Genomic DNA, 21,289 nt, shown 5'->3' with positions numbered 1-21,289 from the left:
AGTGTTTGTCTAAACTAGTCGTCTGGGAGCTTAATATTGATGAACTACAGTTAGGTCCAGAAATATTTGGACAGTGACACAATTTTCGCGAGTTGGGCTCTGCATGCCACCACATTGGATTTGAAATGAAACCTCTACAACAGAATTCAAGTGCAGATTGTAACGTTTAATTTGAAGGTTTGAACAAAAATATCTGATAGAAATTGTAGGAATTGTACACATTTCTTTACAAACACTCCACATTTTAGGAGGTCAAAAGTAATTGGACAAATAAACCAAACCCAAACAAAATATTTTTATTTTCAATATTTTGTTGCGAATCCTTTGGAGGCAATCACTGCCTTAAGTCTGAAACCCATGGACATCACCAAACGCTGGGTTTCCTCCTTCTTAATGCTTTGCCAGGCCTTTACAGCCGCAGCCTTCAGGTCTTGCTTGTTTGTGGGTCTTTCCGTCTTAAGTCTGGATTTGAGCAAGTGAAATGCATGCTCAATTGGGTTAAGATCTGGTGATTGACTTGGCCATTGCAGAATGTTCCACTTTTTTGCACTCATGAACTCCTGGGTAGCTTTGGCTGTATGCTTGGGGTCATTGTCCATCTGTACTATGAAGCGCCGTCCGATCAACTTTGCGGCATTTGGCTGAATCTGGGCTGAAAGTATATCCCGGTACACTTCAGAATTCATCCGGCTACTCTTGTCTGCTGTTATATCATCAATAAACACAAGTGACCCAGTGCCATTGAAAGCCATGCATGCCCATGCCATCACGTTGCCTCCACCATGTTTCACAGAGGATGTGGTGTGCCTTGGATCATGTGCCGTTCCCTTTCTTCTCCAAACTTTTTTCTTCCCATCATTCTGGTACAGGTTGATCTTTGTCTCATCTGTCCATAGAATACTTTTCCAGAACTGAGCTGGCTTCATGAGGTGTTTTTCAGCAAATTTAACTCTGGCCTGTCTATTTTTGGAATTGATGAATGGTTTGCATCTAGATGTGAACCCTTTGTATTTACTTTCATGGAGTCTTCTCTTTACTGTTGACTTAGAGACAGATACACCTACTTCACTGAGAGTGTTCTGGACTTCAGTTGATGTTGTGAACGGGTTCTTCTTCACCAAAGAAAGTATGCGGCGATCATCCACCACTGTTGTCATCCGTGGACGCCCAGGCCTTTTTGAGTTCCCAAGCTCACCAGTCAATTCCTTTTTTCTCAGAATGTACCCGACTGTTGATTTTGCTACTCCAAGCATGTCTGCTATCTCTCTGATGGATTTTTTCTTTTTTTTCAGCCTCAGGATGTTCTGCTTCACCTCAATTGGATGTGAAAACTCTCATATTGCAGCTGGGAGTGTGCACTTTCAGCCCATATTATATATATAATTGTATTTCTGAACATGTTTTTGTAAACAGCTAAAATAACAAAACTTGTGTCACTGTCCAAATATTTCTGGACCTAACTGTATATGTGTTTTTTAAACGATGAAGGAGTAGGACCCAGTACAATGAGACTGCTGTGACGTGTCTACTGGGCAGGTATGGGAATGGCTATTCTGATATGCAAAACACCTCAAAAAATATTTAGAATTATTTTTTGCTTGCTTATTTGTCTTCTTCCCTGAAAGCTCTGGCATGTTAGTCTTTCTTTTATGTTTGCGTATATATATATATATATATATATATATATATATATATATATATATTCAGTGGCGTAGCTAGTGGTTCAACTCGGGGTGGGGGCAAACATCTGAATGGGCCTCTAACCTGGTAACAACTATGGTAGCACGCTTTAACAATGGGTGTGCAGGAACCTCAGCAGATGACAGCGCTGTTACTGAAAATAAATCTACACAAAGGTCAAGACTGATATTACCGCCATATGGTGACCATATAGTGGTATATATCAGTCTTGCAGTACATGTGAGAGATTTTATAGCACAGTTATAAGTGGTGACTTATGCGGGCGTCACACGAGACGATATATCATGCGATATGTCAGCTGGGTCACGTCGTAAGTGACGCACATCCGGCATCACTTGATATATCGTAGCTTGTGACAGCTATGAAGGAGCAGAAATACTCACCTTCTCGTTCATATGCGACATTCGGCACCCCTGCGGATCAACTATTCTCAGTGCCACCACTGGAAGGAGCTACTCTATTGCAGAGCTGCCCAGCACAGTTATTTTCAATGGAATAGTGTGGCCAGACGCTGGACATCTGCCCCCTATTGATTCAAAAATGCAGTACTCAGCTTTGGCCACTAAACATTTGAGCTGTGCTGTGGATAGGTCATCAATGGCAAAGTCCCCGGCAACCCCTTTAATGTTTATGGCCAGGTATTTCGATAATCTTATATTTAAAGGGATTCTATCAGCAGGAATCACACTCTGCAAACTATTTATATGTGCATGTAGCCCTTTCAAAGACAAGTTCATCAACACCTTTACATGTCCAGTCCTTTCTTCCTTTACTGAGAAATCAGCATTTGAATTTCTATGTAAATGAGTATTTTTGATCTGAACCCTCTGTCACTCCAGCTCTATTCCCCGCCCAGTGACGCCTCCACCTCCCTGACTGACGACTACTCCCCTACCTGAAGTCTCACAACATAAAGGCTGTCAGACAAGCAGGAGGTGACGGTGCTGGGTTGAGAATAGAGCTGGAGTGACAGAGGCTGCATATCTACAATAGCTCATTTATCAATTCAAATGCTGATTTTTCAATTACAGAGGAACGGTTTGGTCATGTAAAGGTATTGCTGGACTAGTCTTTGCACAAATAGTTTGGGGTGTGAAATCCTACTCACCTTTAAAGGAGACTTATGATGTACTTCTTCCCTATGTATTGATCAATTTAGTTTTTATTATGTCTGTTGGATTTCTTCAAAATTGCGTTTTTGTTTTTTTTTTTGTTTTTGTTTTTTTACCCCAAAAGTCAGTCTTTCATTGACAATTAATACTTTTGAATGCATATATGAAGGAGGATCTTTCATTGAGAAATAGAGCCCTGCATGTATCACCCAGTCCGTAGGAGTCCATTCACTTAAAGTGGCATCGCATGTGCGGCCAAACCACTTTTCATTTTTTATGCACAACTTATTAAATTATGACAGCCAAGATTTTATAGACAAATCAAGTATAATGAATGAGAAAGATTGTAAGTGATACATGTATATAGTCTAATATACTGACTTGAATTTATTAGCAGCATTTACTGTGAGAAAAAAATGAAGAAAATTACAAGTACAATGATAAGCATGGTCACCTTCTGCATAAAAATAAATCATAGGTGCACTATTTTTATTATGTACCTGGAAAAAAAGCACCTTAACTTTACAGACTCTGAGTTTGTGGATGGATGGAAACGCTGGAATACACCTCTTTATGGGGCCCACAGAAGTAGTTATGATGCCATAAACACAACTTGATAGGCCATTTTCACATCTTGCGGAAACTTTCTGCTGCCAATTTGGCCCAAATCAGTGACAAATCTGCAGACAGATTCTGCATGTGTCATTTGTGGATTTTGTTGCAGATTTGGTTGCGATTTTCACCCAGATTTGAAATCCGCACCACGCAAATATGTTTGAACATAGCTATAATGTGTAAAGTGGGCTCTTAGCGCTCTCCTTCAATAGCAGTTGTGGAGAAGAAGAAGGATCGGGCATGGGGCATTTCAACATACCCTCTCTTTTATCACAATAGGAGACCGTCACTATCGAAAAACACAAACAAACTCGGCCGAGTTAACATGCTGGGGTGTCAGAAGGAATAATTATTGGACGAATGATGAGTAGAAATATGTATGTTAATTATATGGTCTCCTTAAAGGGGCTGTCCAGCTTCCAGTAATGTTATAACTTAATAAAAGAAGGCATTGTCACCCTCACAAGTGTAATCAGCGCTGGCCATTCCAGTGGTCAGGGCTGGGACAGGAACTGATGACATTGCATTCTTCAGTCACCTGCAGTAGTCGGGTGACTATGCCTCATTTTATTATGCTCTAACATTCACTGTCATTTACCATTTCTTTAAAGGGACTCTGTCAGCAGATTTCTGCAATTTAATCTGAAGACAGCATGCTACAAGAGTTAAAACAGAAAATTCAGCCCTGCCTCTGTTATCTCAGTCTTTTTTTGGTTACCTGGAATGTTAGTTTAAGCCTTTTATCTTTATCATTTGTGGGTCTCAGCAGCTCCTGAGTTGCAGTCAGATTCCGCTTCCTTCTGTGATTAGCAGATTCTGTTTATGGAAATGTACATTGAAAGCCTGGTGTGGGCAGAGACAGCTCTCCCAGCACTGCTACAGATAAAATCTTTAAGGCTATGTGCGCATGCTGCATTTTTTTCTGACCACAAAGATGCAGCGTTTCTGGCCCCAAAAAAATGCACAAAAATGCACCCACCAAAAAAACGCATCAAAAAATGCGTTTTGCTGCGTTTTTCTCCATTCAATTCAATGAAAAATGCAAAAAGAATTGATATGTTGCATTTTTGTGGTCACCACAAAAACGCAGCTAAAATAAACTGCACTGTGCGAACAGCAAAAATGAAATCTCATAGTCTTTGCTGGGGAAGGAGATTCATGCAGTTTTTAGAGCAAAAACGCACCCGAAAAACGCGGCGTGCGGACATAGCCTATCTGTGTCAGAACGGCTGCAGCCAGTAATCTAAGTGACACATCGTTGAACTCAGGGCCTCTTTGCCTACATTATGCTGCTCTCAGATGATGTAGCAAAAACCTGCTGACAGATTCCCTTTAAGGCAACCTGAAGCCAACTGATTTCACTTGTCATAAAACTAACAAAATGAAATCTACAAAAACAATTAGAAAATAGAGGGTTTTGTTTTTTTTTGTTTTTTTCCTGTAAAAATAAGGAAATTAAGTCAAAGAGAAAAATGCCAGTGTGAATACAGTCTAACGATTTGTAGAGTAGTTGCAGTTACTTTCCGCTGGCTCCTACAAGCTCCGCTTTTGTAACATTGTTGCAAAGAAAAATTGTTTTTCCAGTGCCAGCTTTTTTCTTTCTACATATGGATGTATATACATAAAAGCCATTGATCGTGAAATGTGCTATAGAACCAGACTGTTTATACAAGTGCAAGAAATTGTACAAAAAAATGCTCCGTCTGCTCGCTATAGAAAGCCTTCTTAAAGTGATTTAGCTTCTCCATATGGAAGTCTTATATTTAGGAGGGGGGAAAGGCTGGAAGAAAAATTAAGGCTATTTGTAATGTAATTATTACTCTTTTATGGTTTATTGTAGTTGTCAACAAATATCATCTGTACATCAGAGCCGAGGAAAAAGTACCCTGCAGATGTTTAAGTACTTCTTCCCTGGCAAAGGTTTCTGAGAATAGTAGTTCAGTAGCAGCATGACGGCTTCATGTTCTCTGGCATTGTGTTAGCACTTGTCCTCTGAATGATCTGTAAATGTGTTTTTCTTGCAGTTGGTGGACGAGTAAGTCGAGAATTAAATTATACTCGCCAGAAGATCGGAGAGGAAGCCATGTTTAATCCCCAGCTCATGATCCAGACTCCACTAGAGAATGGTGCTAATGTCCTAACAACGGAAGCTCTGAGGCAACATCTTCTCTCCGCACTTGAAGCCACCAAGGTGCAAGTCTACATGTATGACAGGTAAATGCCAGATAGCTTTTAGACCTGTCCATGAGTTTTATTATTTTTATTGCATCCCGGAAGTGTAATGTCGATTTTCTTTCATACCACATTTTTCCTTTAAAGGCGGTTGACCATTATTAGGCATATTAGTAAATTCATTTACTTAAAAAAAGTTTTAGTTTTCATAAATTTCATTTTTTCATTCATTTTCATTTCATACACCATGATATGCAGTTTGGAGCCTGATCTAAGTTTCAGATTTTCTCTCGTAGGAGTGTCTCTCTCAGTAATATAGGCTGGACGTGAAGTCGGCAGTATTCATTAGCTGATATGTTAGCACAGCTTCTATCCTGCTATTTGTCTAGTTTCTCCGATATACTTTCTACATTCTCCAAACTGTGGAGATCTGTGTATAACCTCCACAACTGCTCATGTCTAGAGAAAATCATAGCAGATAAAGGACTTACAGGCACAATGCAGCATGATATATTTTTTCTTTAAGAAGACTATTTAAAAAGTTGCTTAACTTTGCATTAAGCAAATGAACAAATTAAAAATTCTGTTTGAGAGTGTACATAGCCTTTTAATCCCTACTACGCATTACATATGGATCTATAATGAGAACAGTCCTTAGACATCAATGGTCGTTTTATAATCACAATACAGATAGGTTATTTCAAATATGCACTCATTTTATACGACCACGTGAAAAGCCTCACAGATTAACATGGGTTAATACAAACCATATAAATACGGAAATGACACAGATGCAAAACAAGCTTGTGTGAAATTGGCCTCACTCATAAAACTACATTGGTAACGTATGGAAAACACACAGGATTGTAAAGCCTTTTCTTCTACAAGGCAATGCAGTGACACTGTCTTCTCTTACCCAACAGGCCATGGAAGCTAGAAGAGCTATGTTTTAAATCAGGAGAACTTATAACTGAAGCTGGGTATATGAGCCAGGTAAATGTCTACCATGAAAAATATGATACTGATGAACCCTTCTGATCCATATTTCCATTGGAATAGTGCCTCAGCCTGTGCTAACTTTATTATCTAGCCTCATCTCATTCACTTAGGTTGAACATTTGTACGAAAATGGTCGAAAAAATGGTGTAAAATGTCCTTTTAGAGATTTTACTGTAGAATGTGGACAACCTTGTAATTACAGTACTTATGTCAGGTTTACACTCCATGATCCAGGCCATTAATTAACCACCAATCTACAACATACAATTCGATTGGCACGGTTGATCACAGTTTACACGGGCTGATGAACGTTTTATGCTCACAGATCAATCATTAACATGATCGTTCTGTGCCCATAGAATATCTTGTCTGCAGCACATCATCTATATACACGCGGTGATGTGCAGCTGATAATGATTCTTTTTAACACTAGAAGTCCCAGAGAGGAGTCATTTAACATTTCTACCTTTGGAACCCAGAGACGGGTCGAATGACCTGAAGGATTTTAGCTAACATCCTATAATCACCGTCTTTTGTTCTGTAATTAAGGCCATTACTGTCGCACCACAGAAGGTTGTTGTTTTCCATTGAGTTTAGCCATTTAGTTTCTAGTTAGTTCTACTCAGTTTGGACTAAGGGTCATTTGACCCTCTTTCGGGACTTCAGGTGGGAGCTCGAAATTTCTGGGACTTCTAGTGTTAAACCTTCTTAAAAAAACTATGCACCCGACAAATCAGCAAAGTGCTTGTTCGTTATGAGTTTGGCGGACTGTTTACACAGGCCAACATTTGGGAACAAGCTTTCTATGAACACTGGTTTCCCGATTGTTGGCTGGACTAATTAGGCCTTTAGTCTATAAAAGTGACAACCACTAAGCTAAAATTATACCTTGAGTGGTTAGAATGACCCTGTAAGTCTTTCACCCACAGTAGGAAAAGTTTCAAGATTTTTTCTAGCTTGGTTAATCCCTTTGCTGAAAGGACCATTGAGAGGGTGATCAGCAACTGGGACTCGCAGCAATCCAGTGATAGAGTCCAGCAATACATGTTCAGTTTCCCTGTACCACCACATCAGGGGAAATAAGTATTGCATAATTTACATTGAAATCAGTGGCCTGTTTGTCAAAGTTATGTAATTGCTGGGCTCTCCAGAGTGAGACCTACACTTTGATATTTCTTCATGATGAGTATATCGAAAAATACACCTCTCAGAATTACTTAAAAGTGTATTTAAAATTGGGATTCCCACACGAGACAACTCCACTGTGTTCTCAAAAGGATCTAGATTCCAATTTTACATCTTCGCGTGCTTTCTCTTGCGGACACGCGAGTGTTCTCCGTGGGAGATCGCAGCGCTGGTGCCCACGATCAGGATTCTGAGTGCAGCTTATTTTTCCTGTGTTCTCCCGCCAAGAACACTTGCGTCTCCACAAGCACAAATTGTTAGAGCTGATCCACAGGTCCGTTTAGGCCGGGGCCACACGTGGACTAATGCGATCCTCGTGTGACACTTGGCTCACGCTGGCAGCACAGCAGGAGCCGAGTGCCATGTGAGTGTCACTGCGACTGAGGTCCGATCATGCGATCGGACCATAGCTGTGGGGAGGTGGGCCAGCTCTGAGGAGGGGAAGGCCAGCGCTGAGGTGGGGTGGGCCGGCTCTGAGGAGGAGAGGCAGGGATTTATCTCCCTCTCTCCTCCGTAGCCGGCTATTGCCATTCTCGCCTGCACTCACGGTACACTGGTGTCCTGCAAGTGCAGTGCGTTTTTTCTCTTGCCCCATAGACTTGAATGGGTGCGAGAGAGAGAGAGTCTCGCATTACAATCGCAGCATTCTGTGACTGTTTTCTCGGTCCGATTGGGGCCGAGAAAATAATCGCTCATGTGTGCTAATATTGGTCTGACTGTTCGACTATTGCTCCGATTTTCATGCCATGTGTCTTAGGCCTTACGCTGCGGAGAAAAGAAGCGCAGTGGGCATGGGATTTCTATAAAATCTGCTATTCCTGATCTTGGGCACGTACTCTTAATGTGCCCGCTCCGTTATATTTATTCACTACATGAATGTATAAGCTCATTTTGGGGGAATCTTTACAACAGTTTATTGGAATACATGTAGCATGGCTTGAGAATAAAGTGTGGGGATATTAAGCAGAATATCCTTCTGTTTTATGTCATAGATCATAGAATCACTATACCCTTGTTTAATTATCACACCATTGGACTGCTTTTGGGAAGGAGCAAAACTTCATTCCGGAAGGGCATATCTACCGTAAGCAATCATCTTATTCTTTACACTGAAAAGTGCTTCATTTGCTAACAGGTTGATGTTCCTGGGGTGTAGATCTAATGTGCATGGACTTTTCCTTTTATTGCTCCCTTCTTGGGAACGCTCTGTAGCCTGTGCTTGGGAATGTGCTTGTAAAGCCTTAAGTATTCAGAGGCAAAAGCAACTGGGTCTCTCTCTTTTTTTATTATTTCATTTGTTTAATGAAACGAGAAAAGCTGCATTTTAATTCCCATCTTAGATTTTTTACAGTTGAGCAGCTTTTATATTTCATAGTCTGCATGCAACAAAGAGTTAATTGTTTTGTGCATTTGGCATATGTTGGCATTTTTGAGTAATTATGCAAGAGTTCGTGTCTGAGTAATTGTTCATGTCCTGGTTTGCTTGTCTCTGAAAATAAGCAATTTGCAATGGCCGTCCCCTAACCTACAATGTGCAGCTCTGGATGTAGGACGTGAAGCATTTTCACTTTTCTAGTTGGGAGACTTGAAATAATGACTTAAGCCTGGATGGGCAAATACAGTTTGGCATACACAACAAAATGAGGCAGCCAGAAAGCCTTTGTAATTTGCCCGGCTGAGGCTTGAAAAGTGCCAGTTCTGGTGTAGCAGCGGTAGCCACTGTAATGGGAGGCATTGCCAAGTCATCTGATACTTTCTGCTCTTGCCTGCTTTGTGCTTTTACTATTTTCTCGCTGATATAAATTTGTCATCATTCGTTATATGCTTTGCCTCCCACTCTGCCTTCTCATTTTCATTCTTTCCGAGCAGCTACGCTACGGCCCAGATTGTATGTTGTCATTTTTTGGCTCACACTGGTTTCTCTCCAGAGGTAAACCCACTTTACAATGGACAAACTTTGACCCCATGGGCTTGCTGGAAGAGTTGAAGAGAGAACATTTCCAAGTAGACATCTGGGAGGAAATGCTAAAAAAGGCTGAGGTTGGTCACGCGTATATGGACCGCCCCTGCCTCAACCCATTCGATTCGGACTGTCCGCCTACGGCACCTAATAAAAATTCAACCAAAGTGAGTTCAGACATAGGTTAATGTTCTTCAAGCTGTTCCGTCAAAAGAAAAAAATGGGCATGATTTGTTACGAATGATACGCAATTCATTGCTACATATTTTATCTGTCCTATAAAACAACTGTTCTAATTGTTATAAAAGAAGTTAAAATTAGAATAAAATGAATACAAGTTTATAAAATGATTGTTAACACTAGAAGTCCCAGAGAGGGGTCATTTAACATTTCTACCATTGGAACCCTATGGAGCTCGAAATTCCTGGGACGTCTAGTGTTAAATCATCAGTGTATGGCTCACCTCAATTACCTTGGTCTCATATTGTATCTTCAGCCTCTGGATATTGCGCTTGTGATGAATGGAGGATGCTATGGTCTTTCAAGGAAATATATGCATTGGCAAGAGGAACTCATTATCGGTGGCACAGTGAAAAATACTAGTGGAAAGCTGGCCAGGTGGGTGATTATACATAATGCTGCCAGGTATACAGAGTAGATTAATGGTTCATTGTAATTAAGGATACTCTGTATACATATCATTGGCATTTTATTGATTATCTCAATACGTGTAGCTTATTGTTGGGTAGGATTGCTTCCTTACTTTCCGAGAGTCTAAAAACTGCAATTTAGGGGAGGAAGTGGCATAAATAAGATAATATTCTATAGTCACCTCTTAAGTTTCCCACTGCTACAGCACCATTTTTCTCTTTGGCCCTATAGATTTTGGTTTATTTGGCTGCACAAATGATAATAATAATAGTTATTCACTTATATAGCGCCATTAATTCCACAGCGCTTTACTTACATTGGCAACACTGTCCCCATTGGGGCTCACAATCTAAATTCCCTATCAGTATGTCTTGGGAGTATGGAAGGAAACCGGAGAACCCGGAGGAAACCCACGCAAACACGGGAAGAACATACAGACTCCTTGCAGATGTTGTCCTTGGTGGGATTAGAACCCAGGACCCCAGCGCTACAAGGCTGCATTGCTAACCACTGATGAAATGTCTACACTTGTGACCACTGCAACCTATGACCGGCCTCAACTGTCTTGTGCTGTACATGTGTACGTGACATGTATACGTACATACAGAACGTATTAAAAAAAACCCTTTAATGTTAAAGGGAACCAAACATCAGGATTTTTGTGTGTAAGGTGCAGCCAGTGCAGTACTGGCACTATCAGGCACATTGTGTACATACCATTAGTGGGCAGCTCGGGTGTTTAGGCAGTGAAATCCAACTTTATAAAGTTTGAAAAATCAAGCACTTTTTGATTGACGTGTGCACCACTCTCCTAATGTCCGGGCGGGTTATGCACGTGTATCCCCGACCCCTGCCGCCTGTTCCTCCCTCTCTCTGGTTGTATTCAAATTTCTCTCTTCAGAAACATGGCGCCGGAGTTGGCACCTGCGCATAGCGCTTATCTCCGGCGCCATGTTTCTGAAGCCCGCAGTAGCTAGAATTACCTGCAGCTACGATATCGTGCCGCCCCAGGACACCGTGACCGGGTCTCGCAGCACTGCCGTCACGGGGTCATGTGAGTCCATTGTGAACTTACCTCACCTGACCCCCAATGTCGCTGGCAGGCTGCTGTCGGCTTTTTCCTGTGGCGTCCCGGTGTCCTAGGCAGCTGCTGTGCTGGCACGGAGTTCTGGGGTCGTTAGTGACGCACATCCGGCGCTGTTAGCGACATCGCAGCCTGTGACACCAATGAGCGACGATCAACGAGCGCAAAAACGTGAAAAATCGTTGCTCGTTGACACGTCGTTCATTTCCTTAATACCGTTGCTGCTGCAGGTATGATGTTGTTTGTCGTTCCTGCGGCAGCACACATCGTTATGTGTGACACCGCAGGAACGACAAACATCTCCTTACCTGCGTCCACCGGCAATGAGGAAGGAAGGAGGTGGGCGGCTTGTTCCGGCCGCTCATCTCCGCGCCCTTCTCTGCTATTGGATGGCTGCCATGTGACGTCGCTGTGACGCCGCACAAACCGCCCCCTTAGAAAGGAGGCGGATCGCCGGCCAGAGCGACGTCGCAGGGAAGGTAAGTCCGTGTGACGGGTGTTAGCGATGTTGTGCACCACAGGCAGCGATTTGCCCGTGTCGCACAACCGACGGGGGCGGGTACGCTCGCTAGCAATATCGGTACCGATATCGCAGCGTGTAAAGAACCCTTAAGAGGTGTCCCCCAATACTTTGTTCATATAGTGTATCGCCTCCTGCAACTTTATATGGAAAAATGTGGGAGTTTTTTCTAGAACTTCTTGCACCACATTATAACTAAGTGCATGTGTAAGGCGGCTTTCATGTAAATGCAATTAACTAAATACAGCGTGATTACACAGTAAGGAGGGGAAAGACTTGCACACGTCTGTTTAAACAATAATCACCATTTGTGTACTTCCTAGATTCCTGCAGAGTGTCAAGAGTTTAGTCTGGTGGAGCTCTCAACTCAAGCCAAATTTTTAGTGATTGCAGACAGGGTTTCTATACATGGCATTGAAACGAGAAATGTTGTTTTCTAATATGCGATATTGACCTTTTGACTTTTGCTTAACAAAGGGAAAACTTAATGACTCAAGGCTCCATGGTGTATAATTTTATATTTCTGTAAAATGCACGCACTCTAGAAAAAAAGGAATGCAACAGTGTCTGCAAAATTTACTGGACTCGCTAATAAAATATTTCCATACATTTCTATGTTACAGTGCCCAAGCGTTACAGACTATGTTCCAGTTAATGACTCCTAAGCAGATGTACGAGCACTTCAAGGGGTATATCGATGTTTCTAAGATCAATTGGAATGAAGAGAAAGCAGCGGCCATTCTGGAGGCCTGGCAGCGGGTTTATGTTCAGGTATGACTTGGCACATTGCAGCCTATTGCAAAGTTAAAGGGAACCTGCCAGGTAATTTATGTGTTCTAACCTAGTAGCAGGGTGATGTGTGGCCTAGTAACCCCTTCCTACCCATCCCTGTGTTGTAATAGTGTGTAATGTGCATGTATAAAAATATATTTTTATTACTTATGTGTACCCTATGTAAATGAGCAATGGCGTGATACCATGGATTTACAGCTCCTTGAGATCCCGCGTGTGCGCACTTACCATTCCCGCAGCCTTGTTTGTCAGCCGGTGCTTGATTCCCATCTTCAGACGCGCACTGCGCATGCTCAGAAGACTCCTGCGGTTTCGGTGATGCGCAGTGCGCCTCTGAAGACGAGAATCAAGCACCGGCTGACAAACAAGGCTGCAGGAATGGTAAGTGCTCACGCGCGTTATAACACGGAAACCATGCAAACGCACACAGGGCGATGTGACGCCCATGGGGCTAGAGCAGCTCATTTACATAGTGTACACATAGGCACACGCGGGATCTCAAGGAGCTGTAAATCCATGGTATCACACCCCTGCTTATTTACATAGGGTACACATAAGTAATCAAATATATTTTTATACATGCATATTACACACTATTACAACACAGGGATGGGTAGGAAGGGGTTACTAGGCCACACATCACCCTGCTACTAGGTTAGAACACATAAAGGACCTGACAGGTTCCCTTTAATTTTGCAATAGGCTAAAATGTCACCTATATACAGATCTAAAAGCCTTTCACATGTGATTACAAAATCTATCGTGGCATTATGTTTGCACAACAGCGTAAAAAAACAGACAAATGTGTATTGTCAATGGCGGGAAGTTTCTTACTTTCCTATACACATTTTGCATTTTTTTCCCTACCGAGCAGTAAAGCTGTGTTCACACATTTGCATTCTTTTCTGAAAGCAAAACCTGCTCTCTTGACAGTAACAAAAAGCTGCGTACAAAAAAGTTTTCCTGCTTTTTCATGCATTTTTGCGGCGGAATATTTGTGTCATTTGTCTACTGTAAATATTGCATAAAATTGGTTGTATTCACCAAAAATGCTGCAAAAACACATTGCTCATTGATTTCTAAAGGTGAAAAAAATGCTGCAAAAACACGAAAAAACTTTCATGCTGCATTGCTCAAATTTGGTCAGGAAGAAAAAGGGAAAAAAAAGCGTGTGCATGAGATTTCTGAAATCTAATAGCTTTTGCCGATACTGTGAAAAGCAGCTTTTAATTTGCATAATAAATGCAGCATGTGAACATAGCCTTACAGTAGATGAAGGTGTTGCTTTTCGGAGTGCTATTCACCCCATGTATGTGCTGTTTTTACATGCAGTTTCCTATTGAAGCACCACTGGGGACATTACCCGGAACATTAGCCTGCATTCACACAGCCATAACGTGGCCTCATCAGGGAGCCGTATATTTAGAGGCAAAAGCCGGATTGTATCTGTCATGTGTAATCAGGAAATCATTTCCCCAACCATTTCATTCTAAACCTGTTTTTGGCTCCTAATATACGGCTCCCTGATGGAGCCATGTTATGGCTGTGCAAATAAAGCCTTCCACACCGTTCAGTCTGTAGGTCAGGTCCTGTTCCAACTGTAATGTAACTACAAATGAGCCCGTGTCCTACCAGTAGCTGGCAATAGGTGAGACATTTTGGAAATATCTGCAGCAAGAAGGAGCTTTGAAAATAGATATGCAGAGTGAAAATGGCTAATTATGTCATTATTATGTTAGAACAATTTGTAATGGCAAAGAGTTCTCTTTTCCTAGAGTTGTAGCGACTTGCCAGGGTGATACTTCCTAATATAGGATGCAGGCTAGGGAGAAGAGAGCTGAAATAAAAAGCAAGTGTGACTTGTAAGGAAAGGTGTCTGGAACACATTAGTGAGCCAGAGAATCTGTTCACAGCTGCGGTCCCATTGGTGAGGTCATGTGACATTTTTTTGGCCTTTGTTTCCCAAGCATTGACCTTTGCCGGGTTGCATGTGACCCCTGTGAGTCAGCCAACCAATTAAAAGTAAAGGCTTCTCTTCCAGGCAGCGTCTAGGAGACCACTGCAGAGTGATATATAGGAGATGAGTGATGGCTCTGCAGCGGTCTACCTTCCCGCTTCCTTGTAAAGATACAATATTCATCTTATTGTCTTTCAATGAATGAAATAAAATCACCACTGACCGGGGGGATCAGGCACCAGATGAATGTACTTACTTGTAAGTGCTTCTTGAAATTCTTGCCTGGCTCTTCTTGTGATATCAATGTCTCCTTCGCTCTTAGGTTGTACATCAAAGTGTTGCACAAAATTCTACCCAGAAAGTCCTTCCCTTTACAACAACTACACTGGACGACATTCTCAAGTCTTTTTCTGACGTCAGTGTCATCAGAGTTGCCAGTGGCTACCTGCTGATGGTGAGTCAAAACTGTTACCCAACCAAGAGATGTGGGCATGAGGCTTTGACACTAAATATGTTAACATGCATGTTTACAATAGTTGTCCCCCCTAGATTACTGCCAAGGGAATAAGGCGACCTGACGCATTTTAATCTGGTTTGCTTTTTGTTTCCAAATGTTTCATTTGCAGCTTGCGTATGCCTGTTTAACCATGCTGAGGTGGGACTGTGCCAAGTCTCAGGGTGCCGTGGGGCTGGCTGGAGTTTTGCTCGTTGCGCTTTCAGTGGCAGCAGGATTGGGCCTGTGTTCATTGATTGGAATTTCCTTTAATGCCGCAACAACTCAGGTATTAACTTTCATCCAGTATGTATTTCAAGTAGACCACAAATTAGACGCATGATTAAGTTTCATGTTGTCAAAGTTTTGAAGAAGACTGGTCAGCTCTCCTAATAAGTGTTTTAGTGTGTTGTATCCCCCCTGAAATCACAGTCTAGGTGCAGCTTTTCCCAGAACTCTTGATTATGGCATTCCAATGTGATTCCTCCTAAATATTTAGAAATCATTTCAATATCAGGGTGTTACATTTTCCTTTGTCAAAGGGGTATGTCCCTACACAGTCTAGCACTTATTGGTAAGTATCCATGTGTAGGTAACAACCAGTTAATTTCTGGAAGGAATATTGCAAAGTGACTTCATGCTGAGCTCTTAGAAAAGAAGTGGTGTATATTATGGGGAATACACGTATTTATTTACAAAATCTAAAGCCTGCTTTATACGTTACGATCTATCTTGCAATTTCACGATGGATCGTACCCGCCCCCATCGTTTGTGTGTCACGGGCAATTAGTTGCTCGTGGCGCACAAAGTCGTTAACCCCGTCACACGCACTTACCTGCTGTGTGACGTTGCTGTGGGCGCCGAACATCCTCTTCCTGAAGGGGGAGGGACGTTCGGCGTCACCGCAATCTCACACAGCGGCAATAGAAGCGGAGGGGTGGGGATGAGCGGGACGTAAACATCCCGCCCACCTCCTTCCTTCTGCATAGCCGGCGGGTGCTGCGGGACGGAGGTAAGCTGCTGTTCATCGTTCCCGGGGTGTCACACGGAGTGGCGTGTGCTACCCCGGGAACGATGAGCAACCGGGGCCATTTTAATTCAACGAGATTATGAAACCGAGCGACGAGTACACGACTCATGATTTGTGAGCGATACTGCGTCGCTCGGAGGTGTTACACAGCCCGACGCCGCAAGCGATGCCGGATGTGCGTCACAAAAAACGTGACCCCGACGATCTATCGCACGATAGATTGTCTCGTGTAAAGCACCCTTAACATGTCAGGAGAGTTGACAGGTCCTCAAAATAGCATTTTTGTATTTTCTAATTTTAGATATTTTCAGCCAAACTTGGATCTTAACTGGCAGAACATATTTATATCTTTACGTATATGCATGTAAATCAAATGGATATTTTGTTATTGCGGAGCTCGCACAAGGTTTTCCAGTAATGACCTACCTGTATGGCTGTAGGGAGTACAGATTCTCAATACTTCAAAAAACACTTCTATTTTTAACCATCACCATCATATATGGATTTTGCTCAAAATCCCCATGAAATTAGGGGAATTTTACAAGATGAACAAGAAAATTTTTTATTGTAGCCAAAAATGTGCACAATTTTATATACAGTATATTCTAACAGGACACAAATACTTAAAACCCTCTCCTTTGTTGGGAGAGCTTTCACAAACTGCTTCATCAGTTCAAGCTTAATGTGAAGTGGGGACAGGAGAACTTTAGTGGGATCAACTAAACTTTCTGCAACAATGTTCTTGAGTCCTGGTTGCAAAGATCTTCTCGTTGGCCAACTTTTTTGGCTCAAGTGATGAGTCCTATCCCCGCTGTACCAAGCACACAAAAAGCATGGATTCTTCATGGATCCTCTTTGCCACCCAAGGAGCAAAGACAGAACTTTCAGATCACCAAATATTGACCATCCTTGATCCTCATAGTCTAAAGTGGGCTTTACACGCTATGATATCGTTAATGAATTATCGCCGGGGTCACGGTGTTTGTGACGCACATCCGGCATCATTAACGATACCGCAGTGTGTGACACTTATGAACGACCTTAAACTATTGCAAAAGCGGTCAAAATCGTTTGCCGCGGAGAGGTCGTCCTGAAACAAAAAATCGTTTTCTGCTTATTAGTGATGTTGTTCCTCGTTCCTGCGGCAGCACACATCGCTGTGTGTGACACCACAGGAGCGACAAACATTTCCTTACCTGCCTCCACCGGCAATGCGGAAGGAAGGAGGTGGGCGGGATGTTACATCCCGCTCATCTCCGCCCCTTCGCTTCTATTGGACGGCTGCCGTGTGACGTCGCTGTGACACCACATGTACCGCCCCCTTAGAAAGGAGGCGGTTCGCCGGCCAGAGCAACGTCACAGGGCAGGTAAGTCCGTGTGACGGGGGTAAGCGAGGTTGTGCGGCACGGGCAGCGACTTGCCCATGTCGCACAACCGACGGGGGCGGGTACGATCGCTTGCGATCTCGCTAGCGAGATTGCAGCGTGTAAAGCCCGCTTAAGTTTCTTGAGAATAAAGTCTAAATTCTCAAAGCTTTACTTCAAGTGCTCAGAATGCCCTACTGGCACTGAAGAATACTTACTGCCATTGTGTAGTGGTATAGCCTTTAGACTTGTCTTAGATAAATGAATAAAGATTCTCCACTCGTTCATATTGTACTCAATGTTAACTTTTTTCTATCAGCCCAGGAACATCACTGCAATACACTAGAGCACCATCTTGAGAAAAGTATAAAAAGAATTGCTTTTCTCTGCTTCTGTACCATGAAAAAATGGTAGGAGGTTCTCTTTCTTTAGTCTAGAGCTTCTTCATGTGTCTCCAGGGGTGAAGGGACAGATATTCCTGGACCTCGAGGCACAGGGTGAATTGCTGACATTCGGTCCGGGTATATAATTCCCTTCTTATTTATAAGGTTGAATCCCTCCATGTTGCACCTACAGAAATAGCAGTCATCACTATGATTTTGCCATTCCCTTCATCATAGTCAATCCAAAATGATGGCTCTTTCTTCCCTTTAGACCATTGTCATATTTCTTCTACACAATCAGAACATGCTACATGTGGCGCCCATGACTTGTACTGATCACCAGGTTTTACACCAAAGTACGCATATTACACTTTTCTAACGAAGTCCATAATGTTCCTTCGTTGTCTCTTCACTACAAACAAACGCAATGTAGTAAAAATGTCACATGAATTATGACACCTCCTTGTAGCCATTCAAGGTATGGTGCAAGAAACAGCCTATGGAGTCAGTGTTTGTGAATAAACTGTACGTGATGAAGTTTTTTCAGTATTTTTAATGTTTTTCAATAGCTCAACTATTGAAAGTATATAAAAATTACCTTTTAGATTTCAAACAATTTTACCCTTGCAATCCTATGTGATCATAATGCTTCTTCTACACCAATAATAGCTGTATATTAGGGAACTGTTAGTTATGAAATTCCCTCATTTATTAGCTGAAGTTCACTGGAGGTGAGACTATACTTTAATGGCACGCTAGACTATTGAAGAGCCAAGTATTCCTGAATGCAAAAAATGTCTGTGTGCAAAGGGCATCATTCTTCTATAGTAGGCTTCTGAGATGAATGAACATGTTACTTAGGGTGCATGTATGACTGCCAAAGATTGTATTTGTATGTCAAGTATTCACTGCCTGCATTGTTCCCCACAGGTTCTGCCTTTTCTTGCTCTCGGGGTTGGTGTAGACGATGTCTTTCTGTTGGCACATGCGTTTAGCGAAACAGGCCAAAATAATAGGATTCCATTTGAGGTAATTACAAAACTTGGAAATGAAAAAGTGCCTTTGTTAAAGAGGTATGTTTTCCCAGGAGGCATGTGCTGTGCCTTAAAAACAAAATGTAATATTACGATATTCAATGCTGATTTAGGGCCGACGTTCTTCATCCTTTCCTGGGTATTGATTCTGTATATTGAGCAGTATTTGCTAATTATGGTGCCAAATACATTTTAGTAATGTGGTTAATAAGCATTTTTATTGTTTTTTTACTTTTAGGACAGAACTGGGGAATGTCTAAAAAGAACCGGAGCTAGTGTTGCCCTAACGTCTATCAGCAATGTGACTGCCTTCTTTATGGCTGCCCTAATACCCATTCCTGCACTCAGGGCTTTCTCTCTTCAAGTAAGATATTTTTTTTTCTCTAACTTTGTCCCTAGATAAAAAAAAACATTGAGCCTAAGACTAGTTTCAATTCATGAAGTAACTGTGGCACGTCTACTAACTGATAGTACATAAGTCGGATCCAAACTCGTAATATGAAGAGAGATACTTAGGGCCGTTTTACACATCTGGCATTTCGCTGGGTTGCCGGATTCGGCACACTCCAGTACAGTCTTAATAGTGTACAATGGCATCGCGGCAAGCTCCAGTCACATGACAGCATGTGACCGGAGGTTTCCGCGATGCCGTTGTACTATATTACACTGTTCTAGAGTGTGTTGGATTCGGTAATCCGGCGAAATGCTGAATGTGTGAAATGGTTCTTAGCACTCCAATATTGTGAAAAAAAATTATTTCTGTTTGCAATCCAAAAAAATAAACATTTAACGTCTCGGTCACTGCTGGACCTTCATCAGAACGGATTGGCAGGAGATACCTGTGTGCAGCGACACGATAGTGCGGCATCTACCACTTACCACGAATATTGGAGTGCCAAGTATGGTGGTCTGACACCCGTAGTGACCCAAACTAGAACTTTGCATACCAGCATCCAATATCTGGAATACTCCAAGATGTGAAAGATGAGCTTATCTGATGCAATATCAGAATTTGTAGCTTTAGCCGGAGAATTAAGTTTCATTGGATGTATACAATGTCCTGTATTTATAGATGGGAGCTATATGGTGTAAGTTCGAAGGTTCCCTTGTAGAGATTAAATAAAAACCATATACAATGTCCTGTATTTATAGATGGGAGCTATATGGTGTAAGTTCGAAGGTTCCCTTGTACAGATTAAATAAAACCCATTCTAAAGTGCCTGCAGGCAAATGGCAGCGCTTAACCCTGAAAAAAAAAAAAAAAAAAAAAAAAAAAAAAACTGCTATATTCTTGCAGCTTGGTTCTATTGGCAAAGACACCCCTTTACTTAGCCAGGTTTTAATAAATTATATAAGGGATTTTATACAAAAAATCCACAAAGAACCAGCGCTAGATGGTTTTTTTTATATATATAATTTTATTAAAGAAAATATTGCTATCCTTGTTCCAAGGCAGGGTATTTACTAGTACACAATACACTAAAAAATTTTCTTAGAACCACATATACCAGAAAAAACACAATATAAATAAGTCAGAATTGAAAATACAAATAAAAATAAAGATAGAAATAAAAATATTAATAATAATAAAAATATGAAAGATAAATCAAAAACCACACAAAGGGTTTTGGTATAAACCCGTTTCCTCAGAGGTGATCCGATATTCACAATAATTAATTTCTAACTCAGCTATCGTAATGCCCCGGCCGGTGGCATATACTTGATTTAGTAAAATATTGTGACTGATAGCATATAGGTGTACCACACCACCTCTGACTAATTTGCAAGCCTATTTTGCACACATCAAGCTTTGCACAAAATGTTGTAGAAATCAGAAACCCTCAATCCCCAATGTGATGTCAGTGGGATTTGCCAGCAGATTTTGATCTGTAGTAATATAGACCTGATTCCTCCGTTAGATAAACTGAAGTTGTTGTCAATGCAGGATTAACTTGTTAAATTTTCCAAGCACCTACTTGGAAGCATGTGGTCGTGAACAATACAGGTTGTGGAGGAGATGTCAGGTTACCACAAACCCCTTAGTTAGAGTCTCTAGACCACTTTACGGTGCCACAACTAAGCGGTCCCGTATTGTCCCAGTTCCCCAGCAGCTAGGTACAGTCGCTGGAAGCACCGATTATTTGCTGCAAATATAATGTGTGATCAGCAGTTTTACTCAACCTCTCCAGCGGGCAGTCCGATCTGTGTCCAGTGTGAGCTGAATGTGTCCACACACC

General features: G+C 41.8%; 1 protein-coding gene across 4 annotated transcripts in view; it reads left to right on the top strand.

Annotated features, from left to right (window-relative positions):
• Positions 1-21,289, top strand: part of PTCH1 (patched 1) — a 133,011-nt gene that overhangs the window by 69,939 nt on the left and 41,783 nt on the right. For 3 of the 4 annotated variants that reach the window (XM_075318686.1, XM_075318668.1, XM_075318694.1), the window contains exons 3-12: positions 5,453-5,642; positions 6,524-6,593; positions 8,777-8,868; positions 9,713-9,911; positions 10,241-10,362; positions 12,623-12,770; positions 15,071-15,202; positions 15,375-15,530; positions 18,949-19,047; positions 19,291-19,416. In XM_075318686.1, the coding sequence (XP_075174801.1) occupies positions 5,453-5,642; positions 6,524-6,593; positions 8,777-8,868; positions 9,713-9,911; positions 10,241-10,362; positions 12,623-12,770; positions 15,071-15,202; positions 15,375-15,530; positions 18,949-19,047; positions 19,291-19,416 (1,334 nt within the window). The remainder of the gene's footprint in view (positions 1-5,452; positions 5,643-6,523; positions 6,594-8,776; positions 8,869-9,712; positions 9,912-10,240; positions 10,363-12,622; positions 12,771-15,070; positions 15,203-15,374; positions 15,531-18,948; positions 19,048-19,290; positions 19,417-21,289) is intronic. The other variant, XM_075318677.1, reaches the window with a different exon arrangement.

The sequence above is a fragment of the Anomaloglossus baeobatrachus genome, chromosome 1 (genome assembly GCF_048569485.1).
Source record: "Anomaloglossus baeobatrachus isolate aAnoBae1 chromosome 1, aAnoBae1.hap1, whole genome shotgun sequence".
In the NCBI taxonomy this organism is placed as follows: Eukaryota; Metazoa; Chordata; class Amphibia; order Anura; family Aromobatidae; genus Anomaloglossus; species Anomaloglossus baeobatrachus.
This window is presented reverse-complemented; position numbering and strand designations above follow the sequence as displayed.